General features: G+C 55.8%; 1 protein-coding gene across 1 annotated transcript; it reads left to right on the top strand.

The window, feature by feature from the left end:
- Positions 1-7,084: 7,084 nt before the first annotated feature.
- Positions 7,085-19,496, top strand: LOC146422104 (solute carrier family 60 member 1-like). The gene is made up of 6 exons (XM_085046732.1): positions 7,085-7,521; positions 13,223-13,421; positions 13,995-14,234; positions 17,765-17,933; positions 18,710-18,825; positions 19,293-19,496. Exons 1-6 carry the CDS (start codon positions 7,292-7,294, stop codon positions 19,479-19,481), a joined length of 1,143 nt encoding a protein of 380 aa, XP_084902858.1. The 5' UTR covers positions 7,085-7,291; the 3' UTR covers positions 19,482-19,496.
- The last annotated feature ends 538 nt before the right edge of the window (positions 19,497-20,034 follow it).

Below are 20,034 nucleotides of genomic sequence, written 5' to 3'. Positions count from 1 at the left end.
CCACAAAACCCCCCAAAAGGAGAAAACATTATTTATCAGCCCCCAGTGCTCCTGGCAGCCCCAATTCCAGATTGGGGAATTCATCCAGGGAATTTGCCATTTTTCCCAGGGGTTTCATGGATATTTCATCCCCACTGTGTGTCAATATTTGGTGCCCTGAGCCTCACAGCTGGAAAAAAAAGGAATTTCAGGCAGGCAGGGATAAAATCCCAAACTCCAATCCCTCTTCTCCACCTCTGGGATAACATTCCAGTCCTTCCAGATCGGGTTTGTGAGGAGAGAAATCTCCTGGATCCCATAAAATCCCCTGTGCCTCCTCCAGGTTTTTCCTCTGGAGTTCCCATGAAAATACTGGGAATTTCTGTGGCTTTCCAGAATTTTTTTTCCCTCCCTAATTTTATGGATTCTCCCATCCACCACGCCGAGGAGCAGCTGCCACTGCTGGCAGAAGGAAGTTGTCGCTTTGTCTTCCACGAGTTTTTCTTGGAATTTTTCCCCTTTTTTTTTTTTTTTTTTCCCAGAAAAACGGGAGTTTTTTGGCCGTGCCCTCAGGAAAAGCTGTATTCCTGGTATTCTTTTGTCTCCCGAGCTGACGGTTGGGTAGAGGAATATAAATAAATCCGTGTGCAGAGGGAGGGCAGTGCTTGGGACAACAATGACATTTGGAGGCAGAGCTGTTCTGTTCCATCCCATCCCATCCCTCCATTCCCACATGGATCCACCTTTCCTGAGCCATTTGGAGATTTTCAAACAGCAAAACTCCTTTGGATTTTGGAGATTTAGGAGAAAATGATTTTTTTTTCCTGCTTCTTACACATGAGGGGAAAAAAAAAGGAATTCAAGGGCATTTTCCCAAGGTTTTCCAATTTTTTGGGGGTTTTTTTCCCACCTGATGCCAAAAGGTTTTGGCTCTGCCCAGCTGCTCCAGCTGTGCTGCACATCTGTATACTGAACTAATGTAAAATTGGGGTTTGGATGTCCCTGTGAGTGTTGTCTGGGCATAAATAAACTAAAAAAAAATCCCCATTTCCTCATTGCCTTCCTCCATCCTGCTCATCCTCCAGCAGGAAAAATCAGTGGAAGAGGTCAGGATGGATCCCCAAACTGTGAATGTTCTCCGGGGTGATCCGTTGGCAGGAAAAAAAAAACAAAAAAATGTATTTAACTAGTGCTGTACAAATGAAAGATGCGTTTTAAAATAAATGATTTTAAAGATTTATTCTGAAAGAAGCAATGATTTTTTTTTTTATATGTATATATATAGAGAGAGAGGGGGAAAGTTTTTCTGGAAAAAATGGAAAGGTTAAAAAATATTTTAAAAAATTAAAAAATAAAGGATTGTATCCAGGTATCAATCTCGTGTCTGGATGTTTTATAAGAATATTTCAATTTTTCTATTTCACACAGACTTGGATGACTTTGTGGATTTGCTCTTATTGCCACGGTTGATTTTCCAGTTGGATTCCCAATGCTCCAAAGAGTGGCTATGGATAAAATCTACAGGATAGGTTTGTACATTTTATAATTTTTCCTCTTTTTTTCCTTTTGCTAGAAAGATTTGGGGTTTTTTTGGAGCCGAGGGAAGGTGGGAATTGCCAGGAGCACAGATCCTGGGAAGGCTGAGTCGTTCCAAGGTCATTCCATGTCCTTTTCCCTCTCCACCCTCCATCCCCCTGCAGCTTTCCCTGCAGCTCCACCACCAGCAAGGAAATTCCAGGCTCTGAACTCCCCAAGGAGCACAAAAGGAGTTTTCCCTGACCTTTGCAAACACCTGCGAGCGACTCGTGCGCCGTGGGACAATGTCCCCGCTGTCCCCTGCAGGGATCCCAAGGCCCTCGATAAATATTGGCACAACCCTGTCGGGCAAATAAAGGCCGAGGCTGCCAGCCCAGCCCAGCCTGGCAGAGCAGCCAGAGGGCACAGCCGGGCAAGGGACGGGCGAGCTCTTTTCCCTTATCCAGCGGCTAAAATCCCGCTGGGATTTGGGGATATTCCGAATTCCCAAATCTCGGAGTCCCCTTGGCACATGGCTGGTGTCCAACCCATCAGTGCTGCAGAGAGCCCGCAGCTTTCCGGGGAGATGGGGAGAGCCGGATTGGGGTTTGGGGGGATCTGTGGGGTTTTTGGGATCAGAGCCAGTGGGTCGTGCGGGATTAGGGGTTTAGGGATTTAGGGATTTAGGGACAATTGCCTCCATCCCCCGCAGGGCTGCAGCTCCGGCACCGCCCAGCCTGACTCACATCCCCGGGCAGCTCCCCGGGCAGGATCTGTTTGCCAAACCAGTTCCTCCATCGCCACCCTCATTCCTCCAGCCTGGCAGCTGCCGGAGCGGCGACAGTGCCACCCAGCATCCCCATCCCCCCTCCCAGATGTTCCCAAAAATCCCAAGGATTTCCTCAGGATGTGACACCTGCTGGGTGTCCTTCCATCCCTGGGGTGTTTTTGGGAGGTTCAGCCCGGCTGTCCCATCCCAGCCGCCCTGCTCGGCGGGGATTTGGGGTCGGGAAGGAGGAAGAACCCGATGGCAGCTCCGGGGAGAGGGTGTGGGAGTTATTTCAGCTGGGCGGGAGGAGAGCGAGTCGGGGAGTATTTCCTCCTCCCAGGCGAGCTCTGCCACAGCTGGGCCACCGTTTGGGGCTCGGGTTTGCCCCAGGAGTGGAGCCAAGGTCGCCGAATCTCCCATCCGGTTTGGGAATTCCTGACCCCGAAAAACACAAGGTGAACAGCAAGGTCATCAAATCTCCCAGCTGGTTTGGGAACCCTTGACCCCAAAATTCCTGACCCCGATGCCCAGTCAGTTTGGGAATTCCTGACCCCAAAATGCACCAGGTGAACACCAAGGTCACCAAATGGCCCAGTTGGTTTGGGAAATCCTGACCCCAAAATTCCTGACCCCGAATGTCCAGTCAGTCTGGGAATTCCTGACCCCGAAAAACTCCAGCTGAACACCAAGGTCACCAAATCTCCCAGCCGGTTTTGGAATTCCTGACCCCAAAATTCACTGGGTGAACACCAACTCCCCAGATCGCCCATCCAGTTTGGAAATTCCTGACCCCGAAATTCCTGACCCTGAATGCCCAGTCAGTTTGGGAATTCCTGACCCCAAAATGCACCAGGTGAACACCAAGGTCACTAAATGGCCCAGCTGGTTTGGGAACTCCTGATCCCAAAATTCCTGACCCCGAAAAACACCAGGTGAACATCAAGGTCACCAAATGGCCCAGTTGGTTTGGGAATTTCTGACCTCAAAATTCCTGACCCCAAATGCCAAGTCAGTTTGGGAATTCCTGACCCCAAAAAACACAAAGGTGAACAAGCTCCCCAAATCGCCCATCCAGTTTGGAAATTCCTGACCCCGAAATTCCTGACCCCGAATGCCCAGCCGGTTTGGGAACTCCTGACCCCGAAAAACACGAGATCAACACCTCTCTCTCTCTCTCTCTCTCTGCTGAGCATCTTTCCTGCAGCCAAGAATAACTGACCCCCAGAAATGGGGTTTGCTGTAAGAGGTGTCAGGATTTTCTCCGTCAGGTTCAGCGGTTCAGAGGTATTTTCCTATCAGCTCGAGCTTTGGGAGGTGCTGGGATTTTTGGGGTGATCCCATCTCCAAAAGGGGAGCTCCCAGACCCAATTCACGTGGCTGCTGGGGTGACTCTTGGGGTTTTAGGGGTGTCAGTCCCAATTTTCCCTTTGTGGCAAAAGGGAGAAAGGGAGAATTTCACCAAGCTCTGAGCTCCGAGTCCTTGGCCAAGCTGCCAACCCAAACATCGGGGAAAGCCTTGGAGGAGCTCCAGGAATCTGCTGTCCTGTGGGGCCTCAGGTGGTTCCACCCCAAGGAAAACCTTAGAAAATTTATTTTCAGAGCTGGATTTCCCCACCCTGCCGAGCCTGGGCTGCCAGAGGTGATTCCAGCAGCACCAAAAAATCGGGGTTGGAGCTCTGCAGTCACTGCGAGCAGGACTGAGCACCGCAAATAATCTCTCCTTTGGTTGAAAAGATTAATTTAGACACACCAAAAAAAAATGCTTTCTGCCGCAGGAATGTACGAGGGCACGGAAAAACTCAAGGAAGGTGTTCCCCGAAGGTCACTCGGACCCTCGGGAGCAGCAATGACACTGGCTGGGGACACCACGGCCGCAGCTCTGCCCTGCCTTCATTCATGGTTTCACCCTGCCGCTCGCAGCGAGAGCAAAACTCGGAGATGTTTTAATTCAGCGCGAGCACAACATCGATTGGGAGTTTGGAAAACAGCCTGGAAGTGCCTCCTCGTGGAGCTAATTCTGGGCTCGCAGCTCCTCCGAGCCCCGCGGCTCGCATGCTGATGAGCTCCCTGCGAGGAGAGGAGCTGCATCTCGGCCGAGCTCTGGATCTGTGTGTTCCTGCGCTGACTAAACCCACCCACGCCTCGGGGCTTATTTGCAAGCAGATCCTGCCTGGTTTGTGTTCTCCCCGAGCAAATATTCCCGATATTCCCGGAGGATGGCATTTGGGTCGCTCCGTTTCGGTGGAGCTGGGGCGGTAGGGGTTGGGGGAAGGTTTGTCACCTCCGGTGGTGTCTGGGAGTGGCGCAGGGGACCTCAAAGGTGGGGAGGGCATTGCTGAGCTGTTTTGGGGTTGGGAATTCCAGCCCTGGAGAGCTGATGGTCTGGGGATGGAGCAGTGGAGTTCAGGATCCTTTATCTCCAGATAAAGATCAGGAATGTGGCCCAGGGAAAGCCTCGTTAATCCTTTTCGCCCTGGAGTGTGGGAGATGAAGATCAGCTCCTCCATCAGCTCCGGGCACAGGGAGATGGATGGGAAAAGGGCCAGGAGATCCCAGAATCACGGGATTATTTGGGATGGAAAAAGGGTCAGGAGAACCCAGAATCACGGGAGTTTTTGGGATGGAAAAAGGGCCAGGAGATCCCAGAATCACGGAATTGTTTGGGATGGAAAAAGGGCCAGGAGATCCCAGAATTACGGGATTTTTTGGGGTGGAAAAGACCTCTTGAGATCACCCAGCCAGGGTCACCTGGAGCAGGTGACACTGAACTCACCCAGCTGGGAGTACCAGCACTCCTGCCTGCCTTTCCCAGCAGTTTGGGATGGAAAAGCCTTTATTATACCATCCTTTCTCCCCCACCCTCCCTGGATGGATGGGAAGGGAAGCTGAGGCAGCAGCGTGGCCTCAAATCGAGCTGTTGCCTGGCAGGGAGAGCCCGAGGCTGCAGCTCAGCCTCCTCACCGCGGCTGCTTTGGGAGGCGTTGGATCCCATAATGATAAACCCCAATTTCCTCCCTGGCCGCTGACTCACTGCCTGTGCCTGAGCTCCATTCCCGCCTGTCCCTCACATTCCCATCAGGATAAGGACACTGCTCCTGTCCCTCCATTCCCATCAGGATAAGGACATTGCTCTGTCCCTCAATTCCCATCAGGACAATGATACTGCTCCTGGCCCTCGAATTCCCATCGGGATAAGGACATTGCTCCTGGCCCTGGAATTCCCATTAGGATAAGGACGCTGCTCCTGGCCTCGCCATTCCCATCAGGACAATGACACTGCTCCTGGCCCTCGAATTCCCATCGGGATAAGGACGCTGCTCCTGTCCCTCCAATTCCCATCAGGATGAGGACACTGCTGTGGCCCTCGCCATTCCCATCAGGACAATGACACTGCTCTGGCCCTCCATTCCCATTAGGATAAGGACACTGCTCCTGTCCCACAATTCCCATCAGGATAAGGACATTGCTCTGTCCCTCCAATTCCCATCAGGATAAGGACACTGCTCCTGTCCCTCAATTCCCATCAGGACAATGACACTGCTCTGGCCCTCCATTCCCATCAGGATAAGGACGCTGCTCCTGGCCCTGGAATTCCCATCGGGATAAGGACATTGCTCTGTCCCTCAATTCCCATCAGGACAATGACATTGCTCTGGCCCTCCCTTCCCATCAGGATAAGGACACTGCTGTGGCCCTCGCCATTCCCATCGGGATAAGGACACTGCTCTGGCCCTGGCATTCCTATCAGGATAAGGACACTGCTCCTGTCCCTCCAATTCCCATCAGGATAAGGACATTGCTCCTGTCCCTCCAATTCCCATCAAGACAATGACACTGCTCCTGTCCCAATTCCCATCAGGATAAGGACACTGCTCCTGTCCCTCGCCATTCCCATCAGGATAAGGAAGCTGCTCCCATCCCTCCAGGCGCTTCAGCTGCTCTTTGATTGTTTAATGGCTGCAGGGAGCCCGCCAGCCGCGCCGAGTTTGGGGCAATCTGGAGGGTGGCGGTGCCATTATCAGATGTCCCTCGCTATCACACGGAGTCCCTTCGTCCCCCGCGGGGGTGGAACGGCCGCGATGCTGCCCTGTGGCGAGGATGGCACGGAAGAACAAGGGCTTGGATGCCATCGGGGTTGGCTAAACATTAAGCTGCGGGCAGGTGGGAATGAGCACCTGCAGCCCCGGAGCAGCATTCCTGCGGCACGGGTCACAGGATGGGGCAGTACCCGGAGCCGGCGCTGCGCCATGGCCGAGCTCCATCGATTCCGCTCTGCCTGGAAAGAGTGTTCTAAAAATTGCCAGCCTTCCCCAGCTAAAGTAGGTGAAATATTTATAAACCCATCCTCTAGAGAAGACCTTTTGCGTAAGCATCAACCGCTCCGGCTTTAAAACACGAGCCCTGCCCCCGCCCCGAGGCGGCTGGTGCTGCTGAGCCGGGGAAGGGGCAACTTTAATTGCGTTTGTCTGGCACGGTGGCACCTTTTGGCGGCCGCGGGGGACCGCGGGGAGGGCTGGCAGCGGGGGGAAAAAAAACCGGATTTCTAGATTTCCTGGCTCGGCTGTGCTCTGTTCCATCGCTGCGGCTGTGGTTTAATGCCGGGGGGACGTGGGCCACGGGGAGGGGTGGCTGGACTTTTGGGGGGAGGATGAGACCCCCGTGGGGGGGAGTTGGGGGCGAAGAGGGGGAAGAGGAGGAGGAGGAGGAGGAGGTGGAGGAGGAGCGGGGGGGACACAGGACACTCCTGGCAGCCCCCGGGGGATGCGGCGGGGGTCCGGCGGGGCGGCTCCGGGGGCGGCGGGGATGGAGAGGAGCCCCGTTCCGCCCGGCCCCGGAGGCGGAGCCAGCGCCCGGCGCGGCGGGATCGGGAGCCACATCCCGCAAAGGAGGAGCGGGGCCGGGCACGGGCACGGGCACGAGAACGGGAACGAGAACGGCAGCGGGGCGGCGGCGGGGCCCGAGCCCAGCGCCGGAGCTCCAGAGCGCGGCCGCCCCGCGCCGCCGCCACCGCCACCGCCACCGCGCAGGATGTGGTGGGACGAGCGGGTGTCGGCGCGGTTCCGGAGGAACCTGCAGCCCACCCTCACCTACTGGAGCGTCTTCTTCAGCTTCGGCCTCTGCATCGCCTTCCTGGGGCCCACGCTGCTGGACCTGCGCTGCCAGACCCAGAGCTCGCTCTCGCAGATCACCTGGGTCTTCTTCTCGCAGCAGTTCTGCCTCCTGCTCGGCAGCTGCCTCGGAGGGGTCTTCAAGAGGACGTAAGAGCCTGGCCAGCTCGGCGCCGCTCCCTCGGGGGGTTCAGCTCCCCGCAGACCCCCCTCCCTCACCCCGGCCCGGGGGCGGGCAGCGCCAGCCGCCTCTCCCCGGGATTCGCCTCCTTCCCTCCCTCCCGCCGGGGTTGCGGGGCTGAGCCGGGATGCTGCGTGGGAAAGCCGTTCCCGAGTGGGAGCGAGGGCTGGGGGCGGCGCGGAGGGTCGGCAGCGCTCTCGGCCCCGGAGGGGAGAGGGGCTGGATCCTCTCGGCAGCCTCTCCTCTCCCGGTGCGCCTCCATCCCCTCGCTTCCCGGAGCTCCGCGAGAGCCTCGGCGTGAAGTTCCAGCCAGAACTTCCCGGGAGGGTGGTTTTTTTTTTTTTTCCTTAACCTCGGTTGTTTATCGGCAAAAAAAAAATATCTGGGGAAGTGTGTTTGAATAACCTCGGCGTCGGAAAGCGTGGCCGCGCTGCGTTCTGCAGGAGTTTGGGCAAACACGTGGTGGGAGGCGAGTGGTCCTCGTGGTGTGGCTGGGGGGGACAGGGACAGGGACAGGGACAGGGCCAGGGGGGTCAGCAGCGACATTGAGGGGCCGCTGAGACACCCGGACGGGGCTTTGCAGCCAGCCTCGTGTCCAGGATGTGTTGCCAATAAATAACCCACGCTGGCTCAAGGCTCAAGATTGCCAGGGAGGCGTTTGGATTTGAGGCTTGGTGACAGCGCTGGGGATCAGCTGATTATTTACACTGTCGCCAGTCCTCGGGGCGGTGATGTAACGTGTCAGCCCCGTGTGTGTGTGTGTGTGTGAGATCCACGCACCCCGAGCGTGTCCGGGATGGAGAGGCGAGAATTCCACAATAATCCTTTAAAAAGCTCCTTTCCAACCGCTTGGGTTGAAAATATTGAAATATTTTCGCGTTGGCGGATTGAGGAGAGCTCCGGCTGACGGGGGTGGTGGTGGAGCACCTGTGAATTGTCACCGCGGGACGCTGAGCTGTCCCTGCGCCCCGAGGCTCCCCGGGGCTGATTTTTGGGGCTGTGAAGGGGAGAAGGTGCCAGGTGGGGTGTGGGAAATGGGGTCAGCATGCGGGAATTTCGGCAGCGCTGCCTCAGCAGCCGAGCCTTGCCAGCCCCCGGGCTGCCTCGCATATGTTTGGAGGAGCAGGCGAGGAAAATGCAGAATTGTTTCCTGCTGTCAGCTCCTTCCCAAAGCTCCGGCCCTGCGGGAACGTAAAACCCATTCGGGGTTTTGTGCTCGGAGATTCCTGAACTTTTAGCCGCACTTTGAGGGGGGAAAGAGTGCGTCTGGCGCTGGTTGTGAAGCAGGATGTGTTTGGGATCGTGCAGCAAAGGGGGTTTGTGAGGTGCCTGCGAGCCCTGCTGGGGACTGACAGCCCTGCCAGGCAGGCAGGAGGGAATATTTGGGATATTTGGAGCCTGTGAGTGCTGTGGGGGGGGTTACTGAGAGCCTTGCAGCCTCCAAACGTGTGGGAATAATAATCGTTCAGGCTCCAGGAGCTCCGGTACAATCCCTTCCTCGGCGATGGATGGATTGAGCTGTCCTGCCAAGGGCTTATAAATCAAATTACGCCGGCCTCGCTGCCAGGCAGGGAGGAGCGCTGGACAGGTCATCTTTTCCAGTTAGGAGATGGAAAGCTGCTGTGGAGCATCCCGGGAGTCTGGCTGGGTGTAATTCCTGCTGCCTGAGGAGCGCAGAGCTGCTGCTTGCTTGGGATTAAACTGGTCTGGAGGATGGACTCGGGAGGGACAGGAGTTGTGGGGCAGGAATGGGTGGTGCGACCCAAATCAAAGTTGTTTCTGTCCCTAGAGAAGCTGCTGGGTGCTGTTCCCTGCTCCTGGAGCCCTGGGAGGAGGGGACAGAGTGGTGGCATCAGCACGAGCCACCTCCAGAATTCCCTCCCGTGCGAGATTTCAAAGAAGCAGAAAGTTTGCCCCCGTCGGGATCCCCGAGGGATGGAGGAGTGATGATCTGCTCTGTCCTGGAGCTCTGGGATCGCTGCTGAGCCCTGTCCTGGTTTTTTGGGGGGTTCAGAGGCAGGATTGGGGGAGCATGGAATGCAGGGTGTGAGGTTTGAGATCTCACCGAGGTTCACTCCAGGCTGCTGCTCTGGGCTGCCACCTCCCCGGGGTTTGCCGGGACGTGGGACGAGCTGTGCCCCAGGAAATGCAGCTTTTCCCGGGGGTTTGTTGGGGTTGGAGGCCTGGCTCAGCCCCTGGGGTGCTGGGGGGCTCCAGGAGCACAGGGAGCCCTGGCAGGAGCTGAGCCCCCCGAGCAGCCCTGAGCTCCTCTAGGCAGCACCCTGAGGACTCTTCCTGCCTGGAATTACCTGGACAAGGTTCCCAGGAATCCCTGATGGGCTGGGAGGACCTGTCAGACCTCAGACACACAGCGTGGAGGTGAAATTTTGGGGAAATCCACCCCTGGCACTGCCAGCTCCAGCGGGGAGCTCTGTGCACCTGCATTTCCCTTTCCTTCCCCATTTTATTGCATTTCAGGCTTGAATTGTGAAGTTCAAGTCCTTCACATGCTGACAGCAGAACCACCAGAGTGCCCCAGATTGGTGTTGGGGTTTTTTTTTTCCTCCAGAACCTCCATTTTTGTGTCCTGCTGAATGTTTGATTTTGCTCCTGGGCTGATCCCACGGGTGTGGGAAGAGCCCTGCAGCTTCCCATCTATCTCCTGAGGTTTCTGGAGCTCTCAGGACTCTTCCCTTGTCACTGCAGCCTTTTGTTGCTGAGAGAGCAGCGCAGAGATTTGAGGCTGAGCTCCCTGGGGAGGCAAATTTCCCCGAGCCTGGTTCTGCTTCCTGCAGGAGACAAGGGGACCTGGAAGCTGCAGTGGGATAATCCAATCCTCCTCCACATCCTCACCTTGTCCCCTCAGGGCTTTGGGGATTTTTAATCATCCCTTTTGCAAGTCTGACTTAGCCTGATTATCATTTTTTTTTCTTCTTGATGTGAGGGACTTGGAAAATGCTCCCTGAGGTGGGGAAAAAAAAAAAAATGTTGCTGGGAGTTGAAGAGATGCTGCTGCAGTGGGAACACCGAGGTGTGGATTCCTAAATCCGTGTGGGGTGGAGAGGGATGGAGCTCTGCCGGCTGGGATTGCAGGATTTACTATGGGATTGTCCATCCTGATCCTACAGAGATCAACCCAAACCTCTCCCGGGCAGCTGGAGGCTTGTGGTGGAGGCAGGATGCGCTCTGAAATGAAGTTTGGGACATCCCAAGGCTCGTTTCCCACCCTGCTGAGGTGGCTGGGTGTCACCCCAGGCTGGTGGCACTCCCAGGGGTGACAGCTGTGTCACTCACTCACGGCTGGAGGCAGGAATTTTCACCCATGGGGGCAAACCGAGGTGACGTTTTTAACGCTAATTAAGGACACGGCATCACCCCCAGTTAGTGTTTCTCTCTGCTAACCAACCTGCTCCCCAGCCAGGCGGGGTGGCTCCGCCGGGGCTGCAGAGGAGGCGTTTTGGGAATGTTTTGGGGAGGTTTTCCCATCTCTCCTGGCCTCGCATGCACCAGCCGCTGGTTCCTCTGCCTCTCTCCCACCCCGAGGGATCTGCCGGGGCTCTCCAGGCCGGGAGCTGCTCCTCTCTCATTTGCCAGGCGCTTTTCCTGCCGTGACTGTGCACATCTCGCCCTGCTCCCTCCTTCCCTCCCTCCCTCCCTCCCTCCTTCCCTCCCTCCCTCCCTCCCTCCCTCCTTCCCTCCCTCCCTCCTTCCCTCCCCCAGAAATCCCACGGCTGTGCTGTCAGAGGACCAGCAGCAGTCACAGCTCTGCAAAATATTGTCTGTTTTTCCTCCATCCTGTGCCGGGCTAGGCACTGGGTGGCTCTGGCACGGCCAGGTTGGTGCCACGGGGCAGCGGGAGAAAGGAGAGGTGCTCCTGGCCTGGTTTTCCAGCGGGAGATGGATGAGGGCAGTGACAAAGCCCAGGGCAGTGACAAAGCCCAGGGCAGTGCTGTGGCCAGGCCGTTCTGGCCGGGCAGGCAGGGCAGCAGGGCTGGCAGCTGGCCTTCCTCCACCCTCCTCCTCCTCCACCCTCCTCCTCCTCCTCCTCCTCCTCAGCGCCTTCTCTGGCCTGGCTGCTGGGTATGGGGCAGGGATGGGGGTTCGCCTTGCTGGTGATGTTCCTGAGCACTGCTTTTGGGGTTTTCCTCACTGGGGATGTCCCTGAGCACTGCCTTTGGGGTTTTCCTCACTGGGGATGTCCCTGAGCAATGCTTTTGGGGTTTTCCTTGCTGGGGATATCCCTGAGCACTGTCTTTGGGGTTTTCCTCTCTAGGGATATCCCTGAGCACTGCATTTAGGGTTCTCCTCGCTAGGGATGTCCCTGAGCTCTGCCTTTTGGGGTTTTCCTTGCTGGGGATGTCCCTGAGCATTTCCTTGGCTGTGATCAGACCCACATCCCCCAATTATTGCTAATTACCGGCTGCCATCCCCCTGGCTGTCCCCCGCGGCTGGGACAGAGCCCTGCCCGTGTCCCTCGCTGTCTGCTGTGCCTTTCCAGCCCCATCTCTGCTCGTTCCAGCGCTTCTCTCTCTGCTCCCTGCTTCCCTCCCTCCTTCCCTCCTTCCTTCCTTCCTTCCTGCCTTCCCTCTTGGCAGCCCCGGAGCCGCGCGGTGCCAGCCCGGGTGCTGTTCCCTGGCTCGGCTGCTGCCAGGGCGGGCAGGGGACACATCCCGGGGGACAGCGAGGGTGGGAGAGCGGCTGGGGATGGCAGCGGTGTCGCACCGCAGCGCGTCCCGCTGGGAGCAGGGATGGCGCGGCCAGAACGGGGACAGGGCACGGGAGGGAGGTGCGGCCACTTGCCTGCCTTCCCTGGAGCGGGACAGCTCAGCCAGGCAGCTCTGGGATTGTCACCAGCTCTGGTGTGACCCAGCCCTGCGGGAGAAACGCCCTGGAGCCGTTTAAAGATCAGGATGTGGCCTCACCTGCACATCCCACATCCCTGTGCACGCCCGGCTAGGCAGGACAGGTTGTTATTCGGGTTTGGAGGAGGGATGGATGGATGGCTGCTCTCCCCCTCAAAAACTGCGTGGGAAATCTGCCTCTCGGAGGAATCACCCTCCGGGCAGGAGTGGCAGGGGTGACACGGGGCTGTGGGGTGGGGGACATCTCCCTGGAGGGGCTGGAGCTGCGATTCCCGGGGCTGGGGACAGGAGCAGGGGTGGCACTGAGCCTGTCCCGGGGCTGGGAACAGGACACAGGGGTGGCACTGAGCCTGTCCCGCAATTCCCCGGGCTATGAACAGGACACAGGGGTGGCACTGAGCCTGTCCCGGGGCTGGGGACAGGAGCAGGGGTGGCACTGAGCCTGTCCCGGGGCTGGGGACAGGACACAGGGGTGGCACTGAGCCTGTCCCGCAATTCCCAGGGCTATGAACAGGACACAGGGGTGGCACTGAGCCTGTCCCGGGGCTGGGGACAGGAGCAGGGGTGGCACTGAGCCTGTCCCGCAATTCCCGGGGCTGGGAACAGGACACAGGGGTGGCACTGAGCCTGTCCCGGGGCTGGGGACAGGACACAGGGGTGGCACTGACCCTGTCCCGGGGCTGGGGACAAGACACAGGGGTGGCACTGAGCCTGTCCTGCAATTCCCCGGGCTGGGGACAGCAGCAGGGATGGCGTGGCTGCTGCTCCCACGGTGACACTGACCCTGTCCCGCCTGTCCCCGCCGCAGGCTGGCGCAGTCCCTGCTCGCCCTGTTCGCCTCCTCGCTGGCCATCTCGCTGGTGTTCGCCATCATCCCGCTGTGCCACAACGTGGTGCTGCTGGCCGTGGTGATGGCCGTGGCCGGGCTGGCCATGGGCTGCATCGACACCATCTCCAACATGCAGCTGGTGAAGATCTACCAGAAGGACTCTGCCATCTTCCTGCAGGTCAGAGCCGGGCCTTCACCTGCCCGGGGATTCTCAGAATCTAAGAATTTACCTTTTTAATGTAAATTAACAGATTCCCAACCTCGTGTTAAGGTCTGTACTCACAGTGATTTGCAGTAAAAATGCAATTGTAACTGTGTCGAAGCTTCAAAAATAGATTGTTGGATATTAGGAAGTTCTTTGCAGAAGGGTTGAATGGGCATTGGGATGGAATGCCCACGGGGTGATGGAGTCAGATTGTTAGATTTTAGGAATTTCTTCCCAGAAAGGGGGATTGGGCACTGGGATGGGCTGCCAGAGGGGATGATGGAGTCAGATTGTCGGATATTAGGAATTTCTTCCCAGAAAGGGGATCAGGCACTGGGATGGAATGCCTAGGCTGATAATGGATTTCCCATCCCTGAAGGTGTTTAAGAAAAGCCTGAATGTGGCTCTCAGCACCATGGTCACAGATTGAACTGGATCACCCCAAAAATCTTTTCCAGCCGGGTTAATTCCATCATTCCAAGCAGGAAGCAGAGGAACGTGAGGCTCTACCACCCTCCTCACCCTCCACCATCTCCCCTCTTGCAGGCTCTGCACTTCTTCGTGGGTTTCGGGGCCCTGCTGAGCCCCCTGATCGCTGACCCCTTCCTGTCAGACACCAACTGCATCCTGGCCAACGGCACTGCCAACGCCTCCAGCAACCTGCCGCACATCCGCAAGTCGCTGCTGCCGCACCACCCCGGCAACCTGTCCCACTACGACCTGCCCATGAAGGGCATGGTGGTGACACGAGTGTCCTACGCCTTCTGGATCATGGCCCTCATCAATGTGAGTGGGATGTGCCGCTGGGAATGGGCTGTGCTGGGGGTTTGTGGGGTGTTTGGGGTCACGGGAAAGGTTTGGGTTTGGCTAAATCTGGTTTTCATCAGGGTTTTTCACTGCTGGATGGGATGGGGTCAGTGCTGGGATTTGTCTGAGCTCTCAGTTGGTGCCTCCAGCACCCCAAACAGGAGCTGGAGCAGCAAATTCCACTCAGATCCAGAGTTTTTTCCTCCGTGCTGAGCAAGGGAGGAGCTGGTGGTGTGGGGATTGGCAGGGATGTTCCCAGGAAAGTGCCCATCACAGAACTGAGAGATGGGAGAGAAGCAATCAGGGCATCTCTGCCTATTTGTTATTTTTCCTGGAGTCACAGCAGATGTAAAAATCCTTCCTTTGAGAGGGAGATGGGGGCCTGGTGTCCCTTTTGGTCACCTGGGGATGCTCCTGAAGTAAAATGGGTGATCCTGCCAGAAGGACCAGCTCCTTCCCTCTGGAATTTAGCTGCCAGAGCCTGAGGACCTGCCGATTCCTTTTCTCCTGTCTGTGAGGATGTTCAGATTCCTCTTCTCCCATCCCTGAGGATGTCCAGATTCCTCTTCTCCCATCCCTTGCCCTCCCACCCCTCCTGGGTGGAGCTGGAGCAGCTTTCCCTGAGCTCTCCCATTTCCCAAATTGCTCAAACATCCCCATTTCCCTCATCCCAGGGCTCTCACCAACCCCAGCTCCCTGTGGGAGGAGATCAGGCAGGAGCTGGGCAGGTGCTGAGTTGAATTTCTGTGCAGTTCCCCAAAAACTCCCCAGCCTGGGAGGAGAGGCAGCTTTAATTTCCTCCAGCTCTGCCTGTGCCGTGGGAAATATGCTTTTAATTACACCAGAGCCGGCGGGTTCGGAGCAAACCCATTTCGTTTGGAAGCAGAGTGTGATGGCTGCTTTGAACCCGGTGATGTGCCTGATTTTGGGGGCACTGATGGGGATTTCCAGCCCCCTCTCTGTGTCCTGGGGATATTTTTGGGGCAGGGTGGCACCACAGGCAGGGTTTGAGATGGGTCTGTGCATCCGGATGCACTCGATTTTATTCCATGATTATGATTAAATAATCAGTTATTCCATGAACTGATTTTATTCCATGTTTAAACCATCCCAACCCACTGGAGATGCTGGGAGCATCTCAGCTCCAAACTGCTGACCCTTTTCACGGTGGAAACAGCAGAGGAAGATGATGGAAATGGGAATTTAAACCTCCAGGGAGGTGGATGGAGCGAGTTAAACTAGAAATGGAAACCAGCAGCGGCAGCTTGGTTCTAAAATGGCCAAATCCCAGATTTCCATCCCAGTTTCTGTGTGGATTCTGACAAGGCACGAGCTGAAGTGATTCATTTCGAGCTCTTGCTTTTGTTTAGAGTAGAAATATCTCAATCTGACTCTGGCACAAGCGCTCTGTGCAGAGCTGACGGTGGAGTTGTGTCGATGTTATTGAAGCAAAATGGGTTTGCTTTGGGAAAATGAAGCAGCTCAGCATAATCAAAACAAAGTGCTTGGAGCACTCCCGGCCAAAATCTTCCATTCAGCTGCAAGAATTTTCGCCTTTTCATCCCGATTTTGGAGCCAAACCCGCGTTTTAAAATTCAGTTCTCCCACAGAACGGAAATTTCATCATCCAGCCCGTTCCAAGGGGCTGGAAAATCAGGGAAATGTTCCTCGGAGAGGGATGTGTTTGTCCGGAAGGTGCTTTCCCTGGGGGAGTGTGGGACTCTCCATTGTGCTTTTCTTGGGATACAATGGCAGGGAAGAATCCTGGATTGCTGGGGGAGAAACTGAAATAGCAGTGGGAGGGAAGGAGGTGGAATATCCCCACGATGCGGCAAGTTGTGGAGTTTGTGATGATGGATAAAAGCTGCACGGGGAGGGAGCAGCCCTGGGAATTTGGGGAGTTGGGTGCAGGGATTTGGGGTCTCTGTTTCAATCTTGTGCAGGGTCCTGGTTGGGGATTTTCAGGTGACTCTTTTCCCCTTGGGGAAGGAAAATCCTGCTGAAAAAAACTCCAGAAAACAGCAAAAATATCCCGGGAAGGAATTCTGGGAGCGAATGTAGCACCAAAATCTGCCTGCCCAGAAGGAAGCGATGGTCAGGGATGGGTTTGGGATCCAGCATGGTGGCCACAACCATGAGTGGGACATCCTAAAAATATCCCAGCCTGGTTAAAAATATCCAAAAAAGGACCTGCTGGGTTTAAGGATGAGAGTGTGGAGAGCAGGGATTCACCCCCAGTGGGACTGGGAATCAGGGAATCCCAAACTTGTCCTGCTCAGGCTCCTCGAGCCTGGGAGTGCCCTGCACTGTTATCTCCCCAGCCAGGCCCTCGGGGAGGTGGAATATTTTTGCCAAATCTGCAATTCAGAAGAATAAAATCTGCTCCTGACCTCCGGAAGGATTAGAACTATCAAGCAAATGCGTTTTTCTTCCATGGGACCGAACTGACTGTTCCTATTCCCATTGTTCCCAGAACAATGCAAGCCTCATAAACGAATTCAGGCGCGAGGGGCGGGGTGTGCTGGGGGGGAATTCTCCATACATTTAAATCACGCTACGAGCCAGCAGAAGGCAGGAAATTCGGAGCTGGAGCTCGCACTTGCTCCCAGACAGGCAGAAAACAAGGGAATGAGCTGTCACTTAGGATTTCCTGGCTTTCTCCCCCGGCTGGTCGCAGTGTAAACACCGCTGGGCTGTGGACGGGAGGGTTTCGTTCGCTTCCCTCCCTTTGCTCGCTGGACAAAAAGAGGGATTCCCAGAGGGTTTGGAGGCACCACGGAGTCGTGGGTGTGTGCTGGGAGTGGGATCACCCATGGGATCATCCATGGGATCATCCTTGGGATCTCCAGGGGCTCCTGCTGCCCCATGTATGCAGTGGGTGGGAAGGGGAACGGTGCTGGTGGGATTGTGGAGCATCCCTGGGAGCACAGATGTCCCCAAGGCGGTGACAGCCGTGGTTGAACCCTCTCTGCCGTGCCAAGGGGCTGCTGGAGGTGGCTGGGCTGCAGCAGAGGTGGCTCTGTTGGCCTGGGAACCGCAGGGACTCTCAGGAGGTGCTGAGCAACCCCTGCTAATGGCCGGGGATGGGGCTGGGAGAAGCTCCTGCTGCCCTCCTGGAGAATTCCAGCCGCAGTTCCAGCTGCTCTGCTCCCCACAGGCAGCAGCTGATTTGGGGTTTTATTCCTCAGGCAGGAGTGGCTGAGGGTTGGACACTGAACATGTGGGGTTTTGGGATGGTGCTTTGAGGTTTGTCCCAGGGTCCCTGTCCCCAGTTCCAGGTTAATACTGGAACCTGGGGATGCCCTAGCAGATCAGGAGCCTTTTCTCCCAATTTCCTCCCTTTTTCCCCTCTCTCCTATCTCCCAACCTCTCCCACTCCTCATCCCATCACCTCTCCTTGCCCCTGGATTTCCCCTCAGGCCCCTCCTCTGCAGGAGCCAAGCACAGCCCCCCAAAAAGCCGATTTTTGGGAGGCTCAGGCTCTCACCCACCCCTCTCTCCCCTGCCAGCTGCCCGTGCCCATCGCTGTGTTCTTCCTGCTCTACAAGGAGCGCATGGTGCCCTGCTTCAACGGCAGCAGCCACCCGCTGCTGTCAGCCGACGAGCTGGCCCTGGAGACACGGCCTGGGGACAAGGAGGAGCTCCCTGCAACAGGACAGAGACCCCACACGGCTGCAGGTGAGCTGGACGTGCCTCTCGGGTGGATTTGGGGGAGAAAAAGGTGTATTTGGGGGTGTCTGGGTGTGAGGAAAGGTCTGGTGTTGTTGTGTGAGGAGGGAGCTTTGCAAAGTGTGCACAGGGATCTAATCCAGGAGTACAAATAATCCATTTGGTGCCCAATTGCCAGCAAATTAGATGGAATGTTGAGCAGAGATTGGTATCTGAAGCCTGATGAGGTCTCCAGGCCATGTTTCTCCATTCCATGTTCCTCCAAGCCAATCTTGGCTCCCAAATCCTTTAAAGATTGGGAGATTAAGGATTGCCCCTTTAAGGATTGGGAGATTAAGGATTGCCCCTTCCTCCCTTTCTGGTTTTGGGTCAGGTTTCTCACCAATTATTCAGTTTAAAAGTACTGCAGACACTGATTTTTATAGGAAAGGAATAATGAATAAATTTCCCCCCCTTGTTTGAGGGGAAAAGTGAAATCCAGCAATAGTTTGCCCTCGAGCTCGTGGCTGCAGCCTGTCTTGGGGACAATGGGGACATTGTTCTCTCTGCCCAGGACAGACGTGTCAGAGTCAATTCTTTGGGTAAACAGTGAATCTCGGGAGTAAATATGGTTTAGGGCTATGGCAAGTGTTCCGTGTTATTCCTGGAGAGATGGCTTCGCCTCTGGGCGACAAAAGGGAATTTTAGGGAATTCCTGGAGCTGAGGGGGAGCTGGGATGGGGTGAGGTGCTGGTGGGAAGGCTGAGGGGATGCTCTGAATTTCCTTTGCCTTTTTTCCCCCCCAGGCCATGAGGATTTGCTCAGCTGCTGCCAAAGCAAAAACTTCCGCGGGGCTTCCTTCACCTATTTCGCCGTGCACATCACCGGGGCTCTGGTGCTCTTCATGACTGACGGCATCGTGGTGAGTGCAGCTGGCCAAACCTCCGGATTTTTTACTTCCAAACCCCTGTGACATTCTCAGACCACCTGCAGTGGCTCAGGGGTTGATGATGAGCAGGGATATACAGCAATGGGACTGTGCCAGGCTGTCCTTTTCCAAGGATAATCCACACAGGAATGGGAATGTCCCAGGCCTTCCTCCAAGGATAATCCACCCAGGACCCTAAATGTGGAGTTTGGAGAGTGTGGAACCCCAAAAGGCCAAGGCAGCCCCTCGGGGAGGGAGAATCTCTGCCAACAGAGCTTTTCCCCTGGATTTTCTGCCAAACTTTGCCCTTTTGGGAGAGATTAAACCCCACCTTGTGCTGCTGGTGGGAGCTGCAAACCCTTTGGGAACAGATTCCACCACGAACGGGCTTTCCCATGAAAAACTGAGGGACAAAAGAGCCTGGAGTCCCCCAGGGGTGTGACAGGATGATTTTCCTGCAGGGAGAATACTCGGGCTTCGTGTACAGCTACGCCGTGGAGGAGCCGCTGGCCGTGGTGCACAAGGTGGCTGGCTACCTGCCCAGCCTCTTCTGGGGCTTCATCACGCTGGGCAGGCTCATCTCCATCCCCGTGTCCTACAGGATGAAGCCAGCCACCATGGTCTTCATCAACGTGGTGAGGATGGGGTGAATTCTTGGAATTCTTGGAATTCCTGGAATCCTGGAATCTGTGTGGGTTGGTTTGGAGCTGCTCTGCTCACACCTGGACAGGGCAGCCCTTTGGAAATTCCAGATTTAAAGCTGGATTGCACAGCCTGCTCCTCCTCACTCGATCTGCTGTGAGAGAGTTGGGAAAACACCAGGAAAGTCAGCAGGAAAAAAAGTGCTAATTTTATTCACTTCACGCCGTGGCTTCTCCAACACCCACGGGGAAATTTAATTCTTGTGGGAATGGGAAAGGGATGGCAGAGCATCCCATAAATTGCCTGCTTGGGCTGCAGCAGCTGGCAAAGGCTGCTGAAGTTAATAAAATACATAAAATACATAAAATGCATAAAATACATAAAATATGTAAAATAAATGTGTTAAATAAATGAATTAAAAATCTAAAATAATAATTCACCAGGGGAAAGGTGTAAGGAAGATCCCTCTAAGGACATGGCAGACAACAGGGAAGGGGATGAGAAGAGGAAAACAGTGAGCAGGCTGTCCAATTCCGATTTATTTGAACCAGAATTGATTTT

Source organism: Lichenostomus cassidix, unplaced genomic scaffold (genome assembly GCF_008360975.1).
Source record: "Lichenostomus cassidix isolate B80296 unplaced genomic scaffold, HeHo_3.0 HiC_scaffold_552, whole genome shotgun sequence".
NCBI lineage: Eukaryota > Metazoa > Chordata > Aves > Passeriformes > Meliphagidae > Lichenostomus > Lichenostomus cassidix.
This window is presented reverse-complemented; position numbering and strand designations above follow the sequence as displayed.

What these genes read in the sequence shown, in the direction of transcription:
- LOC146422104 (XM_085046732.1), top strand. Translation starts at nt 7,292, where the DNA reads ATGTGGTGGGACGAGCGGGTGTCGGCGCGGTTCCGGAGGAACCTGCAG. An exon ending in ACTCTGCCATCTTCCTGCAG is followed by an intron (nt 13,422 to 13,994) that starts GTCAGAGCCGGG and finishes CCCCTCTTGCAG; the next exon opens with GCTCTGCACTTCTTCGTGGG. An exon ending in TCATGACTGACGGCATCGTG is followed by an intron (nt 18,826 to 19,292) that starts GTGAGTGCAGCT and finishes ATTTTCCTGCAG; the next exon opens with GGAGAATACTCGGGCTTCGT.